This window comes from Acipenser ruthenus, chromosome 50, assembly GCF_902713425.1.
Source record: "Acipenser ruthenus chromosome 50, fAciRut3.2 maternal haplotype, whole genome shotgun sequence".
In the NCBI taxonomy this organism is placed as follows: Eukaryota; Metazoa; Chordata; class Actinopteri; order Acipenseriformes; family Acipenseridae; genus Acipenser; species Acipenser ruthenus.
In genome coordinates this window covers 589,945-615,368 of record NC_081238.1, presented here as the reverse complement: position 1 = coordinate 615,368, position 25,424 = coordinate 589,945, and the positions used below count along the sequence as shown (strand labels likewise).

Sequence of the window (25,424 nt, the reverse complement as noted above, 5' to 3'; positions counted from 1 at the left end):
TGGTTTCACTATGAGTGTAATAAGATTTGCCAGAGCTTGTTACCTACACACTGAATCTAAATCAAGTTTGTATTAAAACCTGGAATGGGTGAAACTGCTATGTAATAGGAGTCTTATTTCTATCCCTGGTACAGTCTAGTATAGAGAACTCAGTGCTGTACTGGGGATCTGAGAGCCGGCTAATTCAATACAGTCTAGTATAGAGAACTCAGTGCTGTACTGGGGATCTGAGAGCCTGCTAATTCAATACAGTCTAGTGTAGAGAACTCAGTGCTGTACTGGGGATCTGAGAGCCAGCTAATTCAATACAGTCTAGTATAGAGAACTCAGTGCTGTACTGGGGATCTGAGAGCCAGCTAATTCAATACAGTCTAGTGTAGAGAACTCAGTGCTGTACTGGGGATCTGAGAGCCAGCTAATTCAATACAGTCTAGTGTAGAGAACTCAGTGCTGTACTGGAGATCTGAGAGCCAGCTAATTCAATACAGTCTAGTGTAGAGAACTCAGTGCTGTACTGGGGATCTGAGAGCCAGCTAATTCAATACAGTCTAGTGTAGAGAACTCAGTGCTGTACTGGGGATATGAGAGCCAGCTAATTCGGCACAACAGGGATGGAAATAAGACTCCCGTTGCATAGCAGCTTGATCCACTCCTGGTTTTACTGTGAGCTTAACAGACACACCTGAGCTTCTTACCTGTACACACTGGGGCTGATCAAGCTTGTAGTAATAAAACCTGGAATGGGTGAAACTGCTATGCAACAGGAGTCTTGTTTCCGCACGCTTCACAATCAGGTGACGGGCAGTTAGTCCAGTACCAGTTTCTGAGGCCAGCCGTCACTTTGCTATTGGGCGGCTGCTCTGCGGCGCCCCCTAGCTGACAGCGCAGTACCTGCTGCTCCTCTCCCTTGTCTGGGAACTGGATGTTGACGTCGTGGTCCTTGCGGATCTGGGAGATGACCGCTCCTTTCCTGCCGATGATCTTGGGGTGGTGTTTGGGGTCCACCGAGATGGTCAGCTTGAAGCTCCGCAGTGCCTGCACGCACACAGAGCGGACAGCAGGGGGCAGCGTTACCAACGGCAGACTCGTAACGCAAATACAGTTATAGAGTTCAGAGTTTCTGCAGGTAACGTAAAGAGCCTGGACGCTTTATTAGGACCGGTCTACCCGATCGGATTTGGCCTCGCTCTGGAATTAGAGAGGCAAATTAGGTGGATCATGTGACGTGTCGTGTGACCCCTGCAGCTCTGTGAAGCCGGGGGAGGAGCACAGTTGCACGTAGTGTACCCGAAATTGGGAAGGATCCACTTTTCCACCCGCCCCCCCCCCCTCTCTCAGATGAGGATGGTACATGCCGTGCCCCACCCCCTGCCCCTGATGGTACGTACCCGGTCCTGCTGCTCTGCCATCAGCTCCTTCACTCTCTCCTGCAGCCCCAGCCTGGCTCTCTCCACGCTCTCCACCAGCCCTGTGATCTTAATCACATCACACTGCAGCTCGGGCTGTGGCACCGAGATATTCACCTGCAACACAGAGCACAGGCTGAGCACACTGACCACACACTGACCACACTGACAAGGCACTGAGCACACTGACCACACGCTGACCAGGCACTGAGCACACTGACCAGGCACTGACCACACTGACCACACGCTGACCAGGCACTGAGCACACTGACCAGGCACTGAGCACACTGACCACACGCTGACCAGGCACTGAGCACACTGACCAGGCACTGAGCACACAGAGCACACGCTGACCAGGCACTGAGCACACTGACCACACACAGCACAGGCTGACCACACTGACCAGACACACCACACTGACCACCACCGATAAGCAGCACCCTGGTTTAACTGTTACAGCACTAATGGTATTCCTGCGTTTCCATTTGCTGCTGAGGTGAGATTTACTCAGGGTCCGGCTCTCAAACCTAGATTCAGAGGCTTGGCTCCCGATGTTAAATTCATTTGGTTCCAGCCCCTTTAAGACCAGACCACGGCAGCCCCAGTTCCCCTCCCCTGCCACTCCGTACCTCGTACTCCTCCATCATCTTGCGGATCCCGGCGCCCTTCTGACCGATGATGTAGCGATGGAGGTCAAAGGGCACGTCCACATCCACAGTGACTGGGACCAGGGCCTGGGGAGCAGAGAGCACAGAGCAACCTGCTTTATTATTATTATTATTATTATTATTATTATGAATTAGTCATTTAGCAGACGTCTTTATCCAAAGACTAGGGGGGGGTGAACCATGCATCAACAACTGCTGCTGCTGCTGCTGCAGAGTCATTTCCAATAGGACCTCGTTTGTTTTGCGTCTCATCCGAAGGACGGAGCACAAGGAGGTTCAGTGACTCGCTCAGGGTTGCACACAGGGAGTCAGTGGCTGAGCCGGGATTTGAACCTCCTGGTATCAAGACCCCTTTCTTTGACCACTGGATCACTAAACCTCCGTAAACACCCTCTCTCCACAAGCAAGAGGCATTGAACAGCACTCAGTACACCAGCGGACCAGGGAAGGAAACAACACTCCCACTGCATAGCAGCCTGATCCACTCCTGGTTTCACTAGGAGTTTAATGATAAGACACACCTGAGCTTGTTGCCTAGACACACTGGGGGCTGATCAAGCTGGTAGTAAAACCTGGACTAGGTGAAACTGCTGTGCAACAGGAGTCTTATTCCCATCCCTGATTTACTCCAGCCTTTAAAAATCGCTACAATGTTTTTAAAAGATGAAAATTCAAACGGTAATTTTCAAAACTGAGACACAAACAACGGGACAGTAATGAACAGAACTTCTATTACCTGACATGCATTCAAGGACAAACTGGCTAAATTTTAGGTCCTTGTTGCAGTTCCTCTACTCACCATGAGGGCGGCGTGTGCAGCCTCACACTTCTCCTTGAGCCCAGAGATGACGATGATGTCGCACTTCTTGGGCACAAGCTCCGCCTCCGGGCTGAGGTCACCGTTCTCCAGGGGGTGTGGCTCCACTCCTAGGGGCGGGGTAAACACACACACATAATATTTCACTATATCTTGCCTCTTAAGATCACTAGAGCGCTCTGCAGTGTGGAGAGTGGAGTTCTCTTTCCTATACTGCTAGAGCGCTCTGCAGTGTGGAGAGTGGAGTTCTCTTTCCTATACTGCTAGAGCGCTCTGCAGTGTGGAGAGTGGAGTTCTCTTTCCTAGCAATACCACTGCACTGGTAGGCTGTGTGCAGGAAGAGAGAGGGGCAGCAGATGGTGAGTTCTGGGGGTCCCTACCCAGGCTCTCCTCTCGCTCCGGGAACTTGATCTGCACGTTGTGGTCTCGGGTGATCTGCTGCACCTTGGAGCCCTTCACTCCCATAACTGCGCGGTGAAACTTCTGAGGAATTACACACTCCACAGTCACCTGGGCCTCCTGCAGACAGGGGTCGACAGAGAGGGAGAGAGAGAGACACAGTCAAAGAGGTTATCATGGAGTGGAGCGCTGGGTAAGTTCACCTGCTAGAATCAGTCTTAATTATCCCTTTTGCAAAGTTTGATTTTGTTATTTGTTACCCTTACAGTAATTATACAAATGCAATGACTATAATGGTTTATTATTATTATTATTATTATTATTATTATTAGTTTACTTGGCAGACGCCTTTATCCCAGGCGACTCACACAGGTGTTACAGGGCAGTACAGGTTTACAATGCAAGATTCGTATTTAAATACAGTGTAGTTTACAGCGTGTGCAAATAATACTACTGAAATACAACATGATAAGAAGGAACAATTTAGGATTCAGGTTTAAGTAGACGCATACTCCACTGAGGCTAATTAATGGGCAGCAGTGTGGAGTAGTGGTTAGGGCTCTGGACTCTTGACCGGAGGGTTGTGGGTTCAATCCCAGGTGGGGGGACACTGCTGCTGTACCCTTGAGCAAGGTACTTTACCTAGATTGCTCCAATAAACACCCAACTGTATAAATGGGGAATTGTATGTAAAAATAATGTGGTATCTTGTAACAATTGTAAGTCGCCCTGGATGAGGGCGTCTGCTAAGAAATAAATAATAACAACACTGTCACTACATAACACTTTATTATTAGGAAATACTAAAGGAACTTTGTAAATTCAACGACAAAAAACGTTGTTTTTTTTGTATGCTCTATTATTTTGTGAAGTGTTTGTGATGGAGTCCCCTGTGTTTCTGGTTTGCTGGGGCGCCGTGTCTCAGTACCAGGTGCTGGATGATGTCCTGTATGCGTCTCTTGGCCGCCTCCACGCAGTCCTTGGCCCCCTTGAGCGTGACGCGGTCGCTCTGGACGCCGGTGCGAGGGAAGCTGACCGTCACGCCCCCGTACTCCTCGGCGATCTCCCGCAGAACCTGCCCGCGCCGCGACACAAAGTGCCGGTGATACCGCGGCTCCACCGCCATCGAGTCCTCGATCACATTGTCCTGGGGGGGGGGGGGAGCAGGCATTGAAACATACACTCCACACAGACATTTATACAGCGCTGTCCTGACCTGCACCACTCCCAGCCAGCTCCTCTGCCTCTCCCTCTCCTCTACCCTCTCCTCTCCCCTCACACTCCACACAGACATTTATACAGCGCTGTCCTGACCTGCACCCCTCCCAGCCAGCTCCTCTGCCTCTCCCTCTCTCCTCTCCCCTCCCCTCCCCTCCCCTCCCCTCCCACTCCACACAGACATTCATACAGCGCTGTCCTGACCTGCACCCCTCCCAGCCAGCTCCTCTGCCTCTCCCTCTCTCCTCTACCCTCTCCTCTCCTCTCCCCTCACACTCCACACAGACATTTATACAGCGCTGTCCTGACCTGCACCCCTCCCAGCCAGCTCCTCTGCCTCTCCCTCTCTCCTCTACCCTCTCCTCTCCTCTCCCCTCACACTCCACACAGACATTTATACAGCGCTGTCCTGACCTGCACCCCTCCCAGCCAGCTCCTCTGCCTCTCCCTCTCTCCTCTACCCTCTCCTCTCCTCTCCCCTCACACTCCACAGACATTTATACAGCGCTGTCCTGACCTGCACCCCTCCCAGCCAGCTCCTCTGCCTCTCCCTCTCTCCTCTACCCTCTCCTCTCCCCTCCCCTCACACTCCACACAGACATTCATACAGCGCTGTCCTGACCTGCACCCCTCCTCTGCCTCTCCCTCTCCCCTCTCTCCCCTCCTCCTCCCTCACCAGGTTCTTGATGAGCCCCATCCAGCTCTCTGAGCCAGCCTCACAGCCTCCTCCTCTTCCCCTCCTCTGCCTCTCCCTCCTCCTCCCTCACCAGGTTCTTGATGAGCTCCTCCCAGTTCTCTCTGAGCCAGCCTCACAGCCTCCTCCTCTCCCTCTCTCTCCCTCACTCCTCCTCTCCCCTCCTCTCTCCCTCACCAGGTTCTTGATGAGCTCCTCCAGCTCTCTCTGAGCCAGCCTCACAGCCTCCTCCTTGCCCACGATGGTGATGAGCTCCAGGTCCTTCTCCTCGCTGGCTGGGAAGATGATCCTGGCTCCGGTGCGGTCGCGCACTTTTCGGATGTTTCCCCCGCCTCTCCCGATCAGGAACTTGTGGTACTCCGGTTTGGCCTGCAGCTCCACAGTGTAGTTGTTGATTTGCTGAAAAAAAAAAAAAATTAAAAACTCTTTTTAGCACACAATTATTATTAATGAGTCATTTAGCAGTCGCTTTTATCCAAAGCGACTTCCAGAGACCAAGGGGGTGAACTATGCATCAACAACAACTGCTGCTGCAGAGTCACTTCCAATAGGAGCTCGTTTGTTTGACGTCTCATCCGAAGGATGGAGCACAAAGAGGTTCAGTGACTTGCTCAGGGTCACACACACACACAGGGAGTCAGTGGCTGAGCAGGGATTTGAACCTCCTGGTAACAAAGCCCCTTTCTTTAACAATCGGAAGCCCTACTTATCCGGTATACCCAAGACCTGATATTACATGGTATACGGCATCCAAGCCCTCATATTCTATGGTATACGGTACCCAGGCCCCACCTTCTCCTCGGCCAGCTGCAGCAGCTGTCTCTTGGCTCTCTCCACCTCCTCCACAGGACCCCTGATGGTGACCTTGTCGCTGCCCGATCCCTCGGCGGGGAAGTGGATGTGGGCCCCCCCGCACTCCTCCATGACGGCGCGCACCAGGCGCCCCTTCGCCCCGATCAGGGAGTTGTGCAGCCTGGCCGGGATCGACACCTCCGCCTCCTTGATGTTTGCCTGGAAGGTAGAGACACCAAGCAGCCGTTTAGCAGCACAGTTAACCGCTAAGCCGATACAGCAGCAGTCTCTGGCTAAGAGAACGCCCCTCGGGAGGCAAGCAAAGTATTCTCCAAGAGATTCGACCACCGGACGCAATACGCCAAGGCTAATCGCGATACAAACCAACAAACACAAACGTTATCATTGCTTATGTCATGACGCATCAAAACTAATCAAAATGATCGTGCAATCAAAGAAACTACAAAATGATATCGCAAAAAACGACTACCGGAAGCCATAATAGTAGTGCAGTAGTATTTCATGTTTGAGTTTTGAGTTTTGAGTCACATTTTGAAATTCTATAAGGGGACGCAAAATTTTTGCCATACCTGTACAGGTAATCAAGCTCAGGTGTGTCTTAATAAACTCCTAGTAAAACCAGGAATGGATCACACTGCTGTGTGGTGTGGGAGTGTTGTTTCCTTCCCTGCGTCTCCACTCACCAGCTCTCTCTGAATGGCCAGGATTCGATCCCGCGCTGCCTCGCAGTGCGGCTTCTTCCCTGTGATCACGATCACCTCGGAGTTGCTGTTCTCTGTGGGCAGGTCGATCTTGGTGTTCGTTTCCTCACGGATCTGTTTCAGTGCGACACCACAGGAAGAGGTGGGCGGGGCAGGGGGCGGAGCTATTTTAATGACCTCAGCAATTGTGGATCGTAATACCGGGACCAAATACCGTCACCTGTAATTATTAACTAGTGCTACACAATGTGATCGTTCAGATGGAGGCGAGGGTCTCTGGTGTCGATCGGGCTGGTTTTACCGTTCAGAGGGAAACGGGTGAAGAAACAGCTGCTTGGAAACAAACATCAGGTCACACGTATCGTAATGCTTAACTGTGGTGGAACCAACTACCGGAGAACTTCAGGACTGCTCCGTCTCTCACTGCCTCCCGTCGCCTCCTCAAGACCCCCCTGTTCAGACTGCGCTTGTAGATCTCCTGATCCGCCCCTCCTGCTCTGCGCTGGACTCGCCTGACCTCAGCACCACGTTACTGGATCCTCAGCTGCTGCGCTATCCTTGCACTATTGCACTGCTAATCTGTCACTGTAGATATAACTCGCTGTGATCCTAACTTGCTGCATCCTAGTATTGTATTCTAGTAGTATTATTATTTGCACTGACTGTAAACTACACTGTTTAAATACGAAGCTTGCATTGTAACCCTGCGCTGCCCTGTAACACCTGTGTGAGTCACCTGGGATAAAGGCGTCTGCCAAATAAATATTATTATTATTATCATATCGCGACCTGTCTATCGTGATACATATCGTGACATTGTAACAGCGTATCGATGCACCCCTATCGATCTCCGCAGGTTTTTATTTCAGCCCTTCTGCATTCATCTTACCTTCTTGATGTTGGCGCCTCCCTTCCCGATGATGTTTTTATGGAACTGCTTGAAGATGGGGACCGAGATGGAGAAACTGTTCTCAATCTAGGAGAGAAATGCAGCAGGGTCAATTCAGCCGGACAGGCACAATCAAGAAGTTCTCTCATGAACGGGTATCTCAGCCCGCCGCACAAAGCAATTATCTGATTGCTCTCCGCAGGCGAGGGTCGCTGGTGTCGATCGGGCTGATTCACCGCTCCGAGGGGAACGAGCGCGGAAACTGCTGCTTGGGTTTGCGTGGATCGCTGTTCTCCGCAGAGTAAGAAAAAGCAGCGATTGCCACAAACCCGAGCCGCTGTTTCTGCACTCGTTTCACCAGGAATGACCCTCACCTGATTGTCAGCGACTGTCTCCCCCTCTCCCTCCCTGTGTGAGTCCAGGGCAGTCTCACCAGTTCAGCGATGCCTCTCTGTAGGTACTTGACGCACTTCTCCACCTCGTTCTTGGGCCCGCGGAGCTGCACGATGTCGCTCTTCTGAGCCGGGTCAGGGAAGTTTATGATGACCTGGAAACAAAAAAAAAACAAGTTAAACTAAAAACTTGGGGTCCCCGAGGGTCTCCCCTGGTAAAGGCACGGCCGCGTGGTGTGGTAATATGCTTTACCACACCTCTCTGTGCTTTACAATGCTTCCCTATGCTTTACCACACCTCTCTGTGCTTTACAATGCTTCCCTATGCTTTACCAGACCTCTCTGTGCTTTACAATGCTTCCCTATGCTTTACCAGACCTCTCTGTGCTTTACAATGCTTCCCTATGTTTTACCAGACCTCTCTGTGCTTTACAATGCTTCCCTATGCTTTACCAGACCTCTCTGTGCTTTACAATGCTTCCCTATGCTTTACCACACCTCTCTGTGCTTTACAATGCTTCCCTATGCTTTACCACACCTCTCTGTGCTTTACAATGCTTCCCTATGCTTTACCAGACCTCTCTGTGCTTTACAATGCTTCCCTATGCTTTACCAGACCTCTCTGTGCTTTACAATGCTTCCCTATGCTTTACCAGACCTCTCTGTGCTTTACAATGCTTCCTTATGCTTTACCACACCTCTCTGTGCTTTACAATGCTTCCCTATGCTTTACCAGACCTCTCTGTGCTTTACAATGCTTCCCTATGCTTTACCAGACCTCTCTGTGCTGTACAATGCTTCCCTATGCTTTACCACACCTCTCTGTGCTTTACAATGCTTCCCTATGCTTTACCATACCTCTCTGTGCTTTACAATGCTTCCCTATGCTTTACCACACCTCTCTGTGCTTTACAATGCTTCACCATGTTTTCACTGTGCTGCACTCCACTTTGCTATGCTTCACTGAGCTGTAACGGCCGCTCCTCACCTCAGGGAACTTGTCCCGGACCTCCTTTATCTTTTCTCCCTTCTGTCCGATGATGGTGCGGTGAAAGCGCTGCTCGATTATGAGGTCCTTGGTGCGCTCGTTCTCCTGGGAACCAGCAGAGGAGCAGTGAGAAACTGCAGGGACAGAATGAGAGCCGCACGCACGCACGCACTCACGCACACACATGCACACGCATACATGCACACACACACCCAGACAAAGACATACACACACACACACATAGGCACACAGACACCCATGCAGACAGGGAGAAAGTATAAACATGGGGAAAGCATGGGGGGAAAAAACTGCAAAATCACAGTGTAAATTGACTGTGGTAAACTTATAACAGGGTTAAGTGAGAGGTTCACTGTTCATGTAAATCCCAGGCACACAGACACACTCCCGTACCATCCTGGCTGACAGCTCCAGCAGCTCCTTGCGTGCCAGCTGCACCCCCTGGAGCTCCCCCTCGATCCGAACCAGACTGCTCCTCTCCACGTCCTGTGGGACTCGCACACACACCTTGTACTGCTCCTTCATCCGGTTTACTGGGGACAGAGAGGAGCGAGAGGGGAGGGGGACAGGGGGGAGTGGGGAAAGGGAGGAGGTGAAGACAGAGGAGGGAGGCAGGGAGATGGGGAGAGCGACGGGGAGTGGGGAAAGAGAATGGGAAAGTGGAAAGGGAGGTGAGGACAGGAGGGAGGCAGGGAGATGGGGAGAGGGGAGAGAGACAGGGGGGAGTGGGGAAAGAGAGTGGGAAAGGGAGGAGGTGAGGACAGAGGAGGGAGGCAGGGAGATGGGGAGAGGGGAATAGGAGAGGGAGGCAGGGAGATGAGAGGGGAGAGGGAGGCAGAGAGATGGGGCAGGGGGTGATGAAGGAATTTAGAGCTGCTGTTTGATATGACTATCTAAGCTGACACTCCTGGCTCCTGATCATTTAAAACGATAACACTCTGTACTTCCAAGGGCAAACAGCTTCTCATCGCTGTTCCCTAAAACTCTCCTGAGGTTTTCAGCCCTTCACCATGGACCGCAGTGTCGCTCTGACTGTGAGCTCTGGACTCGCGTGAGTTTCTAACCCCCTGGTTTATTACCGCAGGTGATTTTCGTGAAGTCGTAAAAGTTTCAGCTTTACAGCAGAGCTGCAGGTCATCGTTCTTGGCTGTTGAACTCACTGTTGGCTCCGTTCTTTCCGATCAGGTGCCTGTGAAAGCGCTGGTCGATCCTCACTTCGGTGTAATCCATCCGGAGGAGCTGCGGGGGAAGAACACAAAAGGACAGTAAAGCTATCAAATACAGCTCTGGCCAAAGAGTTTTACATTGCCTAGAATTGTAGGAGTGAGACATAATTTAAAAACAAAACAATATGAACAGAATTTATTTGACATTGTGTAATCGAAGACACTACAAAATGATCTCGGGGGGGTGGGGGGTGGGGGGGAGTCTATACCGGGAGCCATAATAGTAGTACAGTAGCATTTCATGTTAGATTTGCGAAATGTCACATTAGCTTTTTCGTAGAAGTATACAGGAAAACTACAAAGCGGTGTGTAACTCAATATGTTAACAGAACATTATCCAGCAGGTTTCATTCGACTTTATGAAGCAGAATTAGTTAATTCTATATAGAGGGTAATGCGAAACTTTTGGCCAGAGCTGTAGATATTGCCATCACTTTGGAGGTCTCATATTTAAAAAAAAACAAACATTATATATATATATATATATATATATATATATATATATATCTGTCTTTCTCCAACGTTTACTCAATCTTCGTAGCTCATTCTTTTAAGCCCTGGAATTAGCCTGTTTTATTCCCCTTGCTTCCCCATGATTTATTACGCTATGGGGAACCTTTATAAGGTAAGCTATAGTTATCGGGGATTGAGGGATGAGGGTTCAGTTAGGGGTACAGGGAGAGAACCAGGAGGGGTGAGTGAGGGGTACAGGACGGGTGAGAGTACAGCGATATGTACAGGGAGGGGTACAGTATGGGGCGGGAGGGCACAGGGAGAGGGTACAGCAGCGCGTGTTCTGACCAGCTCCTTGATCATCTCCTGTATCAGTGCCTGGGCTTGCTCCACCTCCTCTGTGGGTCCCTCCAGCGTGATCTTCTCCTCTCCGTCAGTGAACTCGATGTGAACCTGCAACACAAACACAAACTCAGTGCTGTACTGGGGATCTGAGAGCCAGCTAATTCAATACAGTCTAGTGTAGAGAACTCAGTGCTGTACTGGGGATCTGAGAGCCAGCTAATTCAATACAGTCTAGGATAGAGAACTCAGTGCTGTACTGGGGATCTGAGAGCCAGCTAATTCAATACAGTCTAGTGTAGAGAACTCAGTGCTGTACTGGGGATCTGAGAGCCAGCTAATTCAATACAGTCTAGTATAGAGAACTCAGTGCTGTACTGGGGATCTGAGAGCCAGCTAATTCAATACAGTCTAGTATAGAGAACTCAGTGCTGTACTGGGGATCTGAGAGCCAGCTAATTCAATACAGTCTAGTATAGAGAACTCAGTGCTGTACTGGAGATCTGAGAGTCTTATTTCCCTCCCAGCTGTGTGTGTGGGACTCACCTTGGGGAGTTGCTGGGTGATGTGCCCGATGTTCTGCCCTTTCTTCCCGATGATAAAGCGATGCAGCCAGGCTGGAGCCGTCACCTCAGACACCAGCACACTCTTAGCCTGGCAGAGAGAAAGAGAGAGAGATCAACCAGAGCGTGGAGGCCAGCCCTGCCTGAGCTCACCAGGGTCCACTGCAGCGCGATGAGGAGAGTAATCGACATTAGAAGCCAAGTCCCCCACTGCAACCTATCAGCAGCCACTACTCTTAGAATTTCACTGAGAGTGTAACTCTAACTCTAATCCTCCCTGTACCATCCCTGTACCTCACTGTACCCCTTGCTGTATTCTCCCACCTCCCTGTACCTTCCCACCTCCCTGTACCTCGCCTACCTCCCTGTACCCTCGCACCTCCCTGTACCCCTCTCTGTACCCTCACTATGCCCCTCCCTGTATTCTCCAACCTCACTGTACCCCTCCCTGTACCCTCATTATACCCCTCCCTGTATTCTCCCACCTCACTGTACCCCTCCCTGTACCCTCACTATGCCCCTCCCTGTATTCTCCAACCTCACTGTACCCCTCCCTGTACCCTCATTATGCCCCTCCCTGTATTCTCCCACCTCACTGTACCCTCATTATACCCCTCCCTGTATTCTCCCACCTCACTGTACCCTCCCACCTCACTGTACCCCTCCCTGTACCCTGCCCATCTCCCTGTACCCTCACTGTACCCCTCCCTGTATGCTCACTGTACCCCTCCCTGTACCCTGCCCACCTCCCTGTACCCTCACTGTACCCCTCCCTGTACCCTCACTGTACCCCTCCCTGTACCCCTCACCCCTCCCTGTACCCTCTCAACTTGATTACAGGGAGCCACCGAATTCTTTAGAAACACACAACTGAACATTTCAGCCTCCCACGGTGCCCCCCCCCCGGCTCCCCTACCTTGGCGTAGACCTGCGTGAGCGCGGGCCCCAGACTGTCGGGCTCCCCCCGCAGGATGATGGTCTCGGAGCCCGAGTCCAGGGGGGGCATCTCCACAGACACCCCCGTGGCGTCCAGGATCTCCTGCAGCGTGGTGCCCTTCGGTCCGATGATGTACTTGTGCTGGGACTTCTTCACCTCCACCGAGATCGTGGTGGTCTTGCGCTTCTGAGGAGGAAGAGGAGGAAGAGGAGGGAGGGGGGATAAGAGCCGCTCTCGTCGAAACTTTCGTAGTTTCTTATTATTAACCTGTTACGTGCCAAATACATATTTTTGAGCACAAGTTGTGCTTATGTCAGAACCGAGGTCAATTACCAATGTCTAATGTGTAATTCATTATAATTACCAATGTAATTGTGTAATGTGTAATTAATTGGGGCAGCAGTGTGGCGTAGTGGTTAGGGCTCTGGACTCTTGACCGGAGGGTCGTGGGTTCAATCCCAGGTGGGGGGGACACTGCTGCTGTACCCTTGAGCAAGGTACTTTACCTAGATTGCTCCAGTAAAAACCCAACTGTATAAATGGGTAATTGTATGTAAAAATAATGTGATATCTTATAACAATTGTAAGTCGCCCTGGATAAGGGCGTCTGCTAAGAAATAAATAATAATAATTATAATTACCATGTTGTGTTTTACACAGAGAACGTTCTCGGATTTTCAACCACTTTCAGTGACTCCCCTGTTTGTTTGAATAATCGTTCTCTAGTATGTTTGTGTGTTTGTATCTGTGATCACTGCTGGGTAGAATAAACAGAGTCCACATGTTCGTGTGTGCAGCTTTTTCTGTTAATTTTTTAGTGTCATTATAAATACCATTACTGCAGCGCCATTGTAAATACCATTGCAATTGAACGCAATTGTGTTGTAACTGCCATGGCACCTTGTCTTCGTAGATGGCGTGGATGCGTGCCAGGGCCTGTGCCACGGGCTCCTTCTCCCCGGTGATGATGATCTCGTCCTTGAAGACGCTAGGGGGCGGGATGTTGATGCGCGCGCCCGTCTCCTGGCACAGCTCCTGCACCTGCTTGTTGTACGCGCCCGCGATGAAGGGGTGGAAGGCCTTCTCCAGGCTCACGCGCTCCACCGCCCGCTTGTCCTGCAGGGGGAGACAGAGAGAGTGAGCGGGGGTGGGGAGACAGGGCTGCAGAACAGATGCGGGCAATGTGCGCCGAAGGATCTGGTCGGGACTTGAAAATATTCTCCTAGCTATCTTTTAGGAGTAGGGTGCAGGGAGTAGGGGGCAGGGTGCAGATGTCTATACCTGCTCTGCTGAGATGAGCAGGACCTCGTGCCTGGCCTTCTCGATGCAGAGGGAGTGTAGGATGTAGGGGGCAGGGTGGCAGGGTGCAGATGTCTATACCTGCACTGCTGAGATGAGCAGGACCTCGTGCCTGGCCTTCTCGATGCACAGGGAGTGTAGGGTGCAGGGTGTAGGGTGCAGGGTGGCAGGGTGCAGATGTCTATACCTGCTCTGCTGAGATGAGCAGGACCTCGTGCCTGGCCTTCTCGATGCAGAGGGAGTGTAGGATGTAGGGGGCAGGGTGCAGGGTGCAGATGTCTATACCTGCTCTGCTGAGATGAGCAGGACCTCGTGCTAGGCTTGCTCAATGCAGAGGGAGTGTAGGGTGTAGGGTGCAGGGTGCAGGGTGGCAGGGTGCAGATGTCTATACCTGCTCTGCTGAGATGAGCAGGACCTCGTGCCTGGCCTTCTCGATGCCCTCCTTGGTGCCGGTGATCTTGATCTGGGTGCTGGGGTCCTCAGGGCGCGGGATGTTGATCTTGGTGGCTGTCTTGAGCTCCAGCTCCTGCAGCTTCTCCCCGTTCTTGCCGATCACAAAGCGATGGTGCTCCTTGGGGATGCCGACAGTGGCCGAGGCCTGTGGGGACACACGGCAGCGCTGAGAGGCTGGTACGCATGCCCGAGTCGGGCAACAACCTTTTTTATGATCAGCGTGGCCTTTGTTTCGAGAGCCCCCCTTGAACGGTTTAATTATCGCCCCCCTAGAGCTTTTGAATGATTGATTATTGACTATGGTTGGGAAGCTGGGACTTCTAACTGCAGATTGGGATCCTTGAGAGGCAAGGCTCTATAGAAGTGTAAACTGTATTGTATTGTACTTCCTGTCCAATATACACCCAGCCCTCGTTATATCGCCCCTCGCTATCCTGCGGATTCGGATATATCGCAGCCCTGGAGTTGGCTCCCCATTTTTACTGTCTAACTGCGTGTGCCTAAGCTTTTATTTTATACTGCACATCACAAAGAACAACACACAAAACCATTAAAAACAAAGCATTAATATTGTACTGTTATCATATACACACGTATAGCGCAATAAGACAAAGTACTTTGCCTTATTGTGCTATACAGATTAAATAACAAGTGTTATTTAATCTGTAGTATTTTGTATTTAATTATATCCTGATGTAAATATCACTGACACTTATCTGCTCCGTTATTGAATCGTATTTTATCATATACTTGTACTTGCTAGAACCGAAGTCATTGTATTTTATCTTGCTCTTAATTGTATTAATACTTGTACTGTGAATAATAATAATAATAATAAATTAAATATCTCCTTGCTGAAGCGGTTTTTATTTTAGCCAGCGAGGCAGCAATGCACCAGCTAAAGTCACAAGGCAGTGACGTCAACTCCCTAGCAACAAGCCTCCTGTGTTGGGAATGGATTCTTTCAATGCAGCGGGTTTGTGCATTTGAGAAAGGAGGGGAAGACTCATGAAATGAACTGGAGACTGAAATTACTTGAGTCTGGAGCCGAGCGACGATCTCCTTGCGTGCCTTCATCACGGAGTCCAGTTTTCCCGTCACCATGATGGACAGGCCCTGGTCCTTGGCCAGAGACAGCTCAATGTGGGCCCCCGTCTTCTGCATGATGTCCAGGCACAGCTTGGCCTCCTCCCCCTCTCCAAACTGGCTGTTGTCCTTGTACCTGCGCTCTTCCAGAGGGACGTGAAACACCTGCAGAGAGAGAAGGGAGGGGGTGAGACAAGCGCAGAGGGGAGGAGAGAGACCGAGAGAGGGGGGGAGGGAAGGAAAAAGGAAAAACAGAAAGGAAGGAAAGAAAAACAGAGAGCGAGAGAAAGAAGGGAAGGAATTAAAGAAAGAGGGAAAGGGAAACAAACCACTACAGTACAGGTGGGAAAGAGAGGGATGGAAGAAGGACAGAGAAGGAGGAAAAAAGGCAAATACAGGGAAGAAGCAAGAAAGGAGAGAAAAAAGAATGAAAGAAAAATAGAAAGGGAGGAAAGAAAACGAATGGATGGAAAGAGTAAGAAAAACAGAGAGAAAGGGCGAGAATGAAGGGAAGAGGAAAGGGAAGGCAGGAATAGAAGAAAAAAGCCTCCTCTTTTTTCTTTGTTTACAGACTCTAAGGCTCTCAGCTTGATTAGGAGGGACCCACCCAACATTTCGAAACAGATGCACATCCCGTCTGACACGAGGACTGACCCCATCTCGTTGGGAGTTTCTGCAGGACCGGCGGAACCCTACCTGGGTGATGACGGAGGATTTGATTGGCCGGATCTTGCTCCACGCACCCCCCGACTCGCTGGATGTCTCCCCTGGAGCCCCCTTCTCCGGCAGGGGAGGGAAAGCCTCCAGGTAGGTGGGGATGTAAGCTTCGTCCACGGGAACTCCATCTGCCAGGGCAAAGCAAAGCACACCACACTGGAGAAACACACCCAGCTCACCAGAGCTGCACAGGGAGGCTAGGGGGACCAGCGGCTAGAGATACCAGGAGGTTCAAATCCCCGGCTCAGCCACCGACTCCCTGTGTGTGACCCTGAGTCGCTTAACCTCCTTGCTCTGGGTCACACACACAGTGAGTCAGTGGCTGAGCCGGGGTTTTGAACTGGGAACCTCCTGGTAACAAGCCCTGAAACCTATAGTCTCCTGAAACCAAGTTCCAAGCCGCACAGTTACCTGCCAACTCCTCATCCTTCAGGCCGCTGCGATGCTCGGCAAAGCTCTCCGCGGTCAAGACAGCCACAGAGCTCATGGTTTCAAACTCAGGGGTATTCCGCTATTCCACTGCGAAAACAGGAGCGTCATGGTTATTGTAACGTCGTCTGTGACTAGAAAACTCTCAATCGTGCCAGTTAAGCTGAGGGAACACGGAGCCCCTGTGCGGCTTGGAACTTGGTTTCAGGAGACGAGGTTTCAGGCCACAGCAAACCTCAAACTAGGTCTCCTGGAACCAGGTTTCAAGCCGCTGCTCCTGAAAAAGTGGCTTCGTGTTCCCTCAGCTTTAGAAACACTAAAATAAACCTAATTAGTAATGAAGCTCTTATTAAACCTGGAATGGAGGAAACTGCTACGCAATCGGAGTCTGTCTTTCATCCCTGCACCCACCTGCAAAATGGTCAAATGCCAGAGAAGTCCGTCCTGAACGAAGCTACCGATGGTGCTTCAGTGTGGATCTGTGTTTTTTGGCGCTGTGGAGGAAACGAAACAGAAACGTGTTAGGTAGAAAACGCACACGCACACACGCGCACACACACGCACTCACACAAACACTCACTTCTATAACAGTTGAGTCTTACTGCTGCCACACCCCACAATCATGTTTTTTTCCCCCCAGTTCAGCAGAACTCCTCGGCTCGCAGCGCATTCGTCTGTGAATGTAAATCCCTTTGTTTATCCTATGCTCGTATTATTTTATTCCATAATGCTAATTTGCCTTTCAGCTTCAAAACAGCCTGCATTTCCAATTCTGATTGTACATCACTATCACTTACAGGAGCGCCCAGGCAATGCTAATTGGGACTGACAGACAGACAGACAGACAGACAGATACCATCTTTTTTTTTTTTTCCCATAACAGGGAAGGGAAGCGTTCAGTGCCAGCCAGTGAGAACGCGGTTTTGCCTGATCGCTTTTCTTTATTGTACAACAAGTTAAATGCCTCCTTCGCACCCGGCTGGCAATGAAACAAACAGCACAGCGGCTTTTTATAACCCTCTCCTGGGTGCTTCTGTGAGCTGAGAGACCCGGGCAGTGTGCTGCTAATTACACTGGGTTTGCAGCACCAGGGTAATAAGCACCATTCACGCCTCGCCAGACACAGGAGAAAACGCCAGCACGCCATCCAGGCAGACGGGTGTGCTGCAGAGTCGAGGGACTGTGACATTATCAACAGTCGCTTGCCGTCTAAAAAAATAAAACCCAACAGTTCTGAAAATCACTTTGTGTTAGTCGTGACTTTTTTCCCCCACTTAAGTTAGACTTTTTTAGGCTTGTTGGCTTTTTAAACCAAAGCTAGGGCATGGTGGAAAATGGGACTGACTTAAAAGTCATTCTCTGACAGCCAGTTTAATTGCACTTCACACATTTCTCTATGGACGGCTACAGAAAGAGAGAGGCTCACCCCAGCGGCAGTGGCTTTAGATACACGTTTAGCGATAATCCTTTCCAGTGTGATAAACAATCAAGAACTACTCATAGTATCCCAATAATTAGTGCTCTGAACCCAGTCTGCTCAACCTCGCCTCGTTCCCAGTATCAAACTGGGGCCGGTTCCATCTGCAGTCCTCCAATCCAGTCTGCAACCCTGCAGTACGGAAAAGTCTTTGTATTCTCTAACCTCTGATGTTCCCCTGAGAGTATATTCACAGCCCTCCTCATTTTTTTAAATTTAAAACCTTCCTCTCTCTCGCGTCCTTTTCGTTGGACGCTCGTCAGGTGACTTCCAGAGTCAGGGTGGACAGATCGAGTTCCGCCAGCCCGAGACAGAGAGACTGACAGGCAGGCAGGCAGGCAGGCAGAGTCCCGATTGAAACTGATCTCAAATCCTCAAACCCGCTGCTCAAATCCATTCCCAGTGGCGGATGAAAACGTAGCATTATTGTTAAATAAAATCAAGGAGCCAATGCGATTTCAGGAACGACCACTAGGGCGGTGTGCCACTGTGGCAACATAGCAATGCTAATTGGGGCAGACAGACAGACAGACAGACAGAGTCCCAGTTGAAACTGATCTCAGCTCTCCTCCAGAAGGAAATGACCGAGTCTGATTTCAAACTGCTTTCAGATAAACGGCCTTCCATAAAAGCAGGAGAACTTTTTTTTTTTTTTTTTGGAACCAGAACTCGTTGGCATGCCAGTTTGTTTACAACACAAAATAATGTTGCGACCGCAGTCTCGTTTTCAAACACTCCCACCCACCCTCCCACCCACCCCCACACACACCCATGCGCCCCCCCCCCCCCCCCCACACACACACACACACACACACACACACACACACAGAGCACAGCAAACCACACCAACGCCCCAGAGAGCTCTCCTGGTCCGCACAAGTATTCAGCTCCCAACCTCTCCTAATTGCTCTGTGTGTGTGTGTGTGCACATGTGCGTGTGGGTGTGTGTGTGTGTGTGTGCACATGTGCGTGTGTGTGTGTGTGTGTGTGCACATGTGCATGTGGGTGTGTGTGTACGTGTCAGAACTAACAGGCTCCTCTGGGCTGACAGCTGAGCCTCTCTTATCTGTGAGCTGCTTTTCTTCTGCTCCCCAGGCTGCCAGCGTGTTAATGTCTGTCTGAACCTGCCATTGCTGGGGAGGACAGCTTGAGTCATGCAAGAAGCAATCCGATTCGATTCAAAGCGTGCAGCTCTTTGTAATGCTGCACAGCGCTGCTCCACCAAACTCTGCACAGCCCGTATATACAGGATCACCAGGGCAAATCTGCACTGGATTTTTATACAATGCATTTACTACAGTTTCACATGCTTTGCCATGTTTTTTTTTAAATATGCTTTACCAGACCTCTCTGTGCTTTACAATGCTTCCCTATGCTTTACCAGACCTCTCTGTGCTTTACAATGTTTCCCTATGCTTTACCAGACCTCTCTGTGCTTTACAATGCTTCCCTATGCTTTACCAGACCTCTCTGTGCTTTACAATGCTTCCCTGTGCTTTACCAGACCTCTCTGTGCTTTACAATGCTTCCCTATGCTTTACCAGACATCTCTGTGCTTTACAATGCTTCCCTATGCTTTACCACACCTCTCTGTGCTTTACAATGCTTCCCTGTGCTTTACCACACCTCTCTGTGATTTACAATGCTTCCCTGTGCTTTACCACACCTCTCTGTGCTTTACAATGCTTCTCTATGCTTTACCACACCTCTCTGTGCTTTACAATGCTTCCCTATGCTTTACCAAACCTCTCTGTGCTTTACAATGCTTCCCTATGCTTTACCAGACCTCTGTGTGCTTTACAATGCTTCCCTATGCTTTACCAGACCTCTCTGTGATTTACAATGCTTCCCTGTGCTTTACCAGACCTCTGTGTGCTTTACAATGCTTCCCTATGCTTTACCAGACCTCTCTGTGCTTTAGAATGCTTCCCTATGCTTTACCACACCTCTCTGTGATTTACAATGCTTCCCTGTGCTTTACCAGACCCCTGTGTGCTTTACAATGCTTTCCTATGCTTTACCAGACCTCTCTGTGCTTTACAATGCTTTCCTATGCTTTACCAGACCTCTCTGTGCTTTACAATGCTTCCCTATGCTTTACCAGACCTCTCTGTGCTTTACAATGCTTCCCTATGCTTTACCCTGAGATGAAATCTGTCTGGATTCTGGGCTGGAGGAGAGCTTTGTCATGCAGCGATGCAATCAGAAAAACAACATCAAAATCCTTTTACAGCAGATCTGAACTGAATCTCACCTCACGAACACACTACTGTGAAACCACCCAGGAGACATACTGGAGGAGAGGGAGAGAGAGAGACTGTAGAGGAAAAGAGAGCAGGGAGAGACAAGAAAACAGAGAGGGAGGACAAACAGAGGAGAGAGGGGGAGAGCAAGGAGAGGCAGAGAAGAAAATAGAGAGGAAAAAAGAGGGGGAGACAGAGAAGAAAATAGAAAGAGGGAGGAAAAAGAGGAGAGAGGCAGAGAGTGGAGAAAATAGAGGGGGGAGGAGACAAAAATACAGGAGAGGAGAGAGAAAAAGAAAACAGCGTACTGGGGATCTGAGAGCCAGCTAATTCAATACAGTCTAGTATAGAGAACTCAGTGCTGTACTGGGGATCTGAGAGCCAGCTAATTCAATACAGTCTAGTATAGAGAACTCAGTGCTGTACTGGGGATCTGAGAGCCAGCTAATTCAATACAGTCTAGTGTAGAGAACTCAGTGCTGTACTGGGGATCTGAGAGCCAGCTAATTCAATACAGTCTAGTGTAGAGAACTCAGTGCTGTACTGGGGATCTGAGAGCCAGCTAATTCAATACAGTCTAGTATAGAGAACTCAGTGCTGTACTGGGGATCTGAGAGCCAGCTAATTCAATACAGTCTAGTATAGAGAACTCAGTGCTGTACTGGGGATCTGAGAGCCAGCTAATTCAATACAGTCTAGTGTAGAGAACTCAGTGCTGTACTGGGGATCTGAGAGCCAGCTAATTCAATACAGTCTAGTGTAGAGAACTCAGTGCTGTACTGGGGATCTGAGAGCCAGCTAATTCAATACAGTCTAGTGTAGAGAACTCAGTGCTGTACTGGGGATCTGAGAGCCAGCTAATTCAATACAACACAAATGGAAATACAGTAAGATAATAATAATAATAATAATAATCTTTATTTGTATATAGCGCCTTTCATGGTGGACCACCATCACAAAGAGCTTTACAAGATACAGAGACTAGGGTGTGTGAACTATGCATCAGCTGCAGAGTCACTTACAACAACGTCTCACCCGAAAGACGGAGCACAATGAGGTTCAGTAACTTGCTCAGGGTCACACACACTCACTTATACAGTGAGTCAGTGGCTGAGGTGGGATTTGAACCGGGGTCCTCCTGGTTACAAGCCCTTTTCTTTAACCACTGGACCACACAGCCTCATAAGAGTCTCCATCCCTGCTTCATCCTTATAAATAGACTGGAAATATAAGGTGGACATTATATCGAATTGATAACCAATGATGTTGAATTTGTCGGTGGCTATTGTAGAGGGCAGTGCTAGTTTTAATACGGGTATGAAAGTGTGTGCCCCTATTAAGACTATAGTGGGATAACATAAACAAACTGTACGCTCAACCAGGCCTGCTTTATCATATAGTAGAACGGTAGTTAGATTGTAGTTAATAGACACAAACTGTCCTGGATTATATTACAGTAATCAGCTGTCTCCCCCATACCCACCCCCTCCACCTCCATAACTTCGATCATTTTTATTAAGCTTTGGTAGCGGTTAAAATGTAAGCAGACAGTAGAAGCGCTTTCCTGGTTAAAAAATGATACAGTTCGGCGCATACGACGAGAATATATCAATTGTAATACCTTATAACACAACCTGTCGTGTCTCACAAGAATATCATAATAATAATAATAATAATAATAATAATAATAATAATAATAATGTCCACAAAGAAAGAACCGAATCGTGCTGCACTGTACATAACAATTTAAATAACACAGACTCTTGTGGTAACCGTTGAATATTCAGGGGGGGAAAAACAATATTTTATCGAATTGTTTCAATTATTAGATATACTGTGCTACTGCATTTCAACGATTAAACCCACATTACATATCTATATTATAAAAATAATAATACATAACGTATCAAAACCGTTAGATTCAATTTAGCATCAGCATTATGTACTGAGATTATATATATATATATATATATATATATATATATATATATATATATATATATATATATAATATTACTGTATTATCCAACTACTATAAAACAAATATGATAAGCAATAAAAAAAAAATGCATTAATAAAACGTGCATTAATATCATTTGTGGGCATCCTTTTGAGGCCCGAGACAGTTATCATTACTTATAACACCGTTTCTACCTAACTGGGGTTTCAAAAGACTCGTCCCGTCTACAAGAAATTGAACAATTAGCTTAACTAGACAGCCTGGGAGGGGAAAAAGCGACCAAACCCCGTTGCTGATAACAAAAAATAAAATAAAACGCGCTTATATTTATTATAATCCTCTCACCTGCTTCCGACTCCTGAATCCGAAATAATAAAAACACAGCGCGCTCCCGTCAGCGGAGGGACTCCACGCACGGCACGTCACAAGGACACACCACTGCCTCGCCGCCGGAAAAGCCGCAGTATCCTGCCGCGGGCAGCAGCATTCATAAGGTTAAGTAGTCCGTCTGTTTATCACGGAGTCATTATTCTTTTGCTGGAGTTATTGATTAGAATTTTTTTTTTTTTTTTTTCACGTGATATATGCCCGAGTTTGTGAATTTTAAACTGGAACCTGTTCAGCACTACGCATTGCAGTTTAGATTTTGAAGGCTAAAAATGAATTATTATTATTATTATTATTATTATTATTATTATTATTATTATTATTAGTAGTAGTAGTAGTAGTAGTAGTAGTAGTAGTAGTAGTAGTAGTAGTAATATTAATAATAATAATAATAATAATAATAATAATGCTTAATCATTCAGGCATGGAAATAAGACTCATGGGCAGCAGTGTGGAGTAGTGGTTAGGGCTCTGGACTCTTGACCGGAGGGTCGTGGGTTCAATCCCAGGTGGGGGACGCTGCTGCTGTACCCTTGAGCAAGGTACTTTACCTAGATTGCTCCAGTAAAAACCCAACTGTATAAATGGGTAATTGTATGTAAAAATAATGTGATATCTTGTAACAATTTTAAGTCGCCCTGGATAAGGGCGTCTGCTAAGAAATAAATAATAATAATAAGACTCATTTTCCATAGCAGTTTCCCCATTTCCAGGTTTTAATACAAGCTTGGTGAAAAGCTCTCAGGTGAGTCTTATTAAACCCAACGTAAAACCAGCAGTGGATCAAACTGCTATGCGACGGGAGTCTTATTTCCATTCCTGTAATTAATTATACTTAAATACAGTCAGTGTGGGTCTGACCTTTGTATTTCTATAAAACACGCATGTTAATACGGATTATAGCGGTACGGTGACGTCAACGGCAGACAGGCAGGCAGCGGTGGTGGACGGAACTACTTCGTCAATTTAAACCCTGTATACATTATAAAATGTATTCCCGACATTTGAGATTTATAGACACTGCATCGACAGCACAGCCCCGTTTGGTGCTACAATATTAAATGCATTCATAAACACACATTAGGCTTATGAAATATAATATTAATAAAGCGAGGAAGTCAATGAAGGAACATTTGATATACGTTTAATTGAGACAGCATTATCACGCCACGCTTTGCCCCGTGTATATCATATTACTTGATTAATTAATCAAGCACACCGGGGCTGAAGCAGACAAATGATAAACGTTTTTTTTTTTTTTTTCTTTGTCAACAGTGCCATATGATCCAATAAAATTTGACAGCCTTCGAGTTCTGACGTAAGTGTGTATGACGTCATTCGCATGATTAAAAGGAGCCCCTTTTGTTTGGGATACTCCGGGCGCGCATGCTCCGTAGTAAATTAACTTTTTTTATTTTTTTTTATTCCTCGTCTTTTTCATTATGATATCTTCGTGTCAGTACTAGAAAACGGACGCTAGATGGCAGCAAATGCACTGTAATGTTGACACACAAGTATAATTTTAATGATTAAGTTCCCTTTTACTCTAAATAAAATGTTGGTGGTTCGTTCTTCCATACTGCCTATTATTGAACTGTTATTCTTTAACCATTTCCTGCATGGCGACCTCATATGGGGACCGATATATAAAAAAAACATTTTCTAGTTATATATTTGTGGGGACATGAGGAAGACTAGCAAGCACATGCATGATCACTTCATAGGAAGAAACTAATTTCTCCTCGTATATTATTATTATTATTATTATTATTATTATTATTATTATTATTATTAATTTCTTAGCAGACGCTCTTATCCAGGACGACTTACAATCGTAAACAAAAAAAACCAAAAAACATTTCAAGCAATGAGAGGAAAAAAAGAAAATATATATGTATCATATTTGTTTTCTATTGCAAACTTTTACATCATAGCTGCTGCTGAACACCGAAAGCGTATAAATGAGTGAAGATTGTAATTATTATATTATAATATATATATATATATATATATATATATATATATGGCGATACATGAATATGTATTGAAGAAAGGCCTTTGATCGGGGGCACTATATCACTCGGCACGTTTCGACTCAAACACAAACTCAAACACAATTCAAACACAAACTCAAACACAATTCAAACACAAACTCAAACACAGCTAACTTGTCACCCTTCCCTCCACATAACGAAGTGTATGTTCCTCGTGTCATTAACCACAGCTCGAGGAAGCGCCCAGATAACCCGACTGCGTGTCAGTGTATGAATTATTTCAAATCCGTAAGAGTTATTATTATTATTATTATTATTATTATTATTATTATTATTATTATTATTATTATTATTATTATTTATTTCTTAGCAGACGCCCTTATCCAGGGCGACTTACAATCGTAAGCAAATACATTTCAAGTGTTACAATACAAGTAATACAAGTAATACAATGCAAAGGTTAACATGCAAAAGACAACAAACCAGCGCCTGCATGTTAAAACATCCCCCGTGTCTCAGCATGGTGTGTGCTCCACGCGAGACGCGTCACGGAATAATTTATCTTTTAACGTGACGAAGGAAGCCTGCTCCTTTTTTAAATTATTATTATAACACACGTTAAATATTTTTTTTTGACGGCAACTTCCTTATTAAAATGACGCAGCGCCTCCCAGAAAAAAAAAATGCTCTGAGGGAGTATCACAATTTATTACAACCCCCGCCTTACATTTTGACTCGGGACGTGCTGGGTAATAGCCCAACACAGTATACATACCCCACCCCACCCCACCCCACCTCTCTCTCTCTCTCTCTCTCTCTCTCTCTCTCTCTCTCTCTCTCTCTCTCTCTCTCTCT

The 25,424-nt window shown here is 47.8% G+C and overlaps 1 protein-coding gene across 2 annotated transcripts in view; it reads right to left on the bottom strand.

Annotated features, from left to right (window-relative positions):
- The window catches only part of LOC117404636 (vigilin), a 28,970-nt gene extending 6,299 nt beyond the window's left edge, over positions 1-22,671 (bottom strand). Inside the window, exons 1-24 of one of the 2 annotated variants that reach the window (XM_059015290.1) lie at positions 22,534-22,670; positions 16,920-17,002; positions 16,491-16,598; positions 16,059-16,207; positions 15,312-15,527; positions 14,215-14,421; positions 13,425-13,640; positions 12,504-12,710; positions 11,571-11,678; positions 11,031-11,135; positions 10,164-10,242; positions 9,397-9,536; positions 8,986-9,090; positions 8,039-8,152; positions 7,606-7,692; positions 6,699-6,830; positions 5,995-6,213; positions 5,380-5,601; positions 4,219-4,437; positions 3,272-3,410; positions 2,874-3,001; positions 2,036-2,140; positions 1,389-1,523; positions 892-1,035 (exon numbers count right to left, since the gene is read on the bottom strand). In XM_059015290.1, the coding sequence (XP_058871273.1) occupies positions 892-1,035; positions 1,389-1,523; positions 2,036-2,140; positions 2,874-3,001; positions 3,272-3,410; positions 4,219-4,437; positions 5,380-5,601; positions 5,995-6,213; positions 6,699-6,830; positions 7,606-7,692; positions 8,039-8,152; positions 8,986-9,090; positions 9,397-9,536; positions 10,164-10,242; positions 11,031-11,135; positions 11,571-11,678; positions 12,504-12,710; positions 13,425-13,640; positions 14,215-14,421; positions 15,312-15,527; positions 16,059-16,207; positions 16,491-16,566 (3,252 nt within the window). In that variant the 5' untranslated portion in view covers positions 16,567-16,598; positions 16,920-17,002; positions 22,534-22,670. The other variant, XM_059015292.1, reaches the window with a different exon arrangement.
- Positions 22,672-25,424: the final 2,753 nt, after the last annotated feature.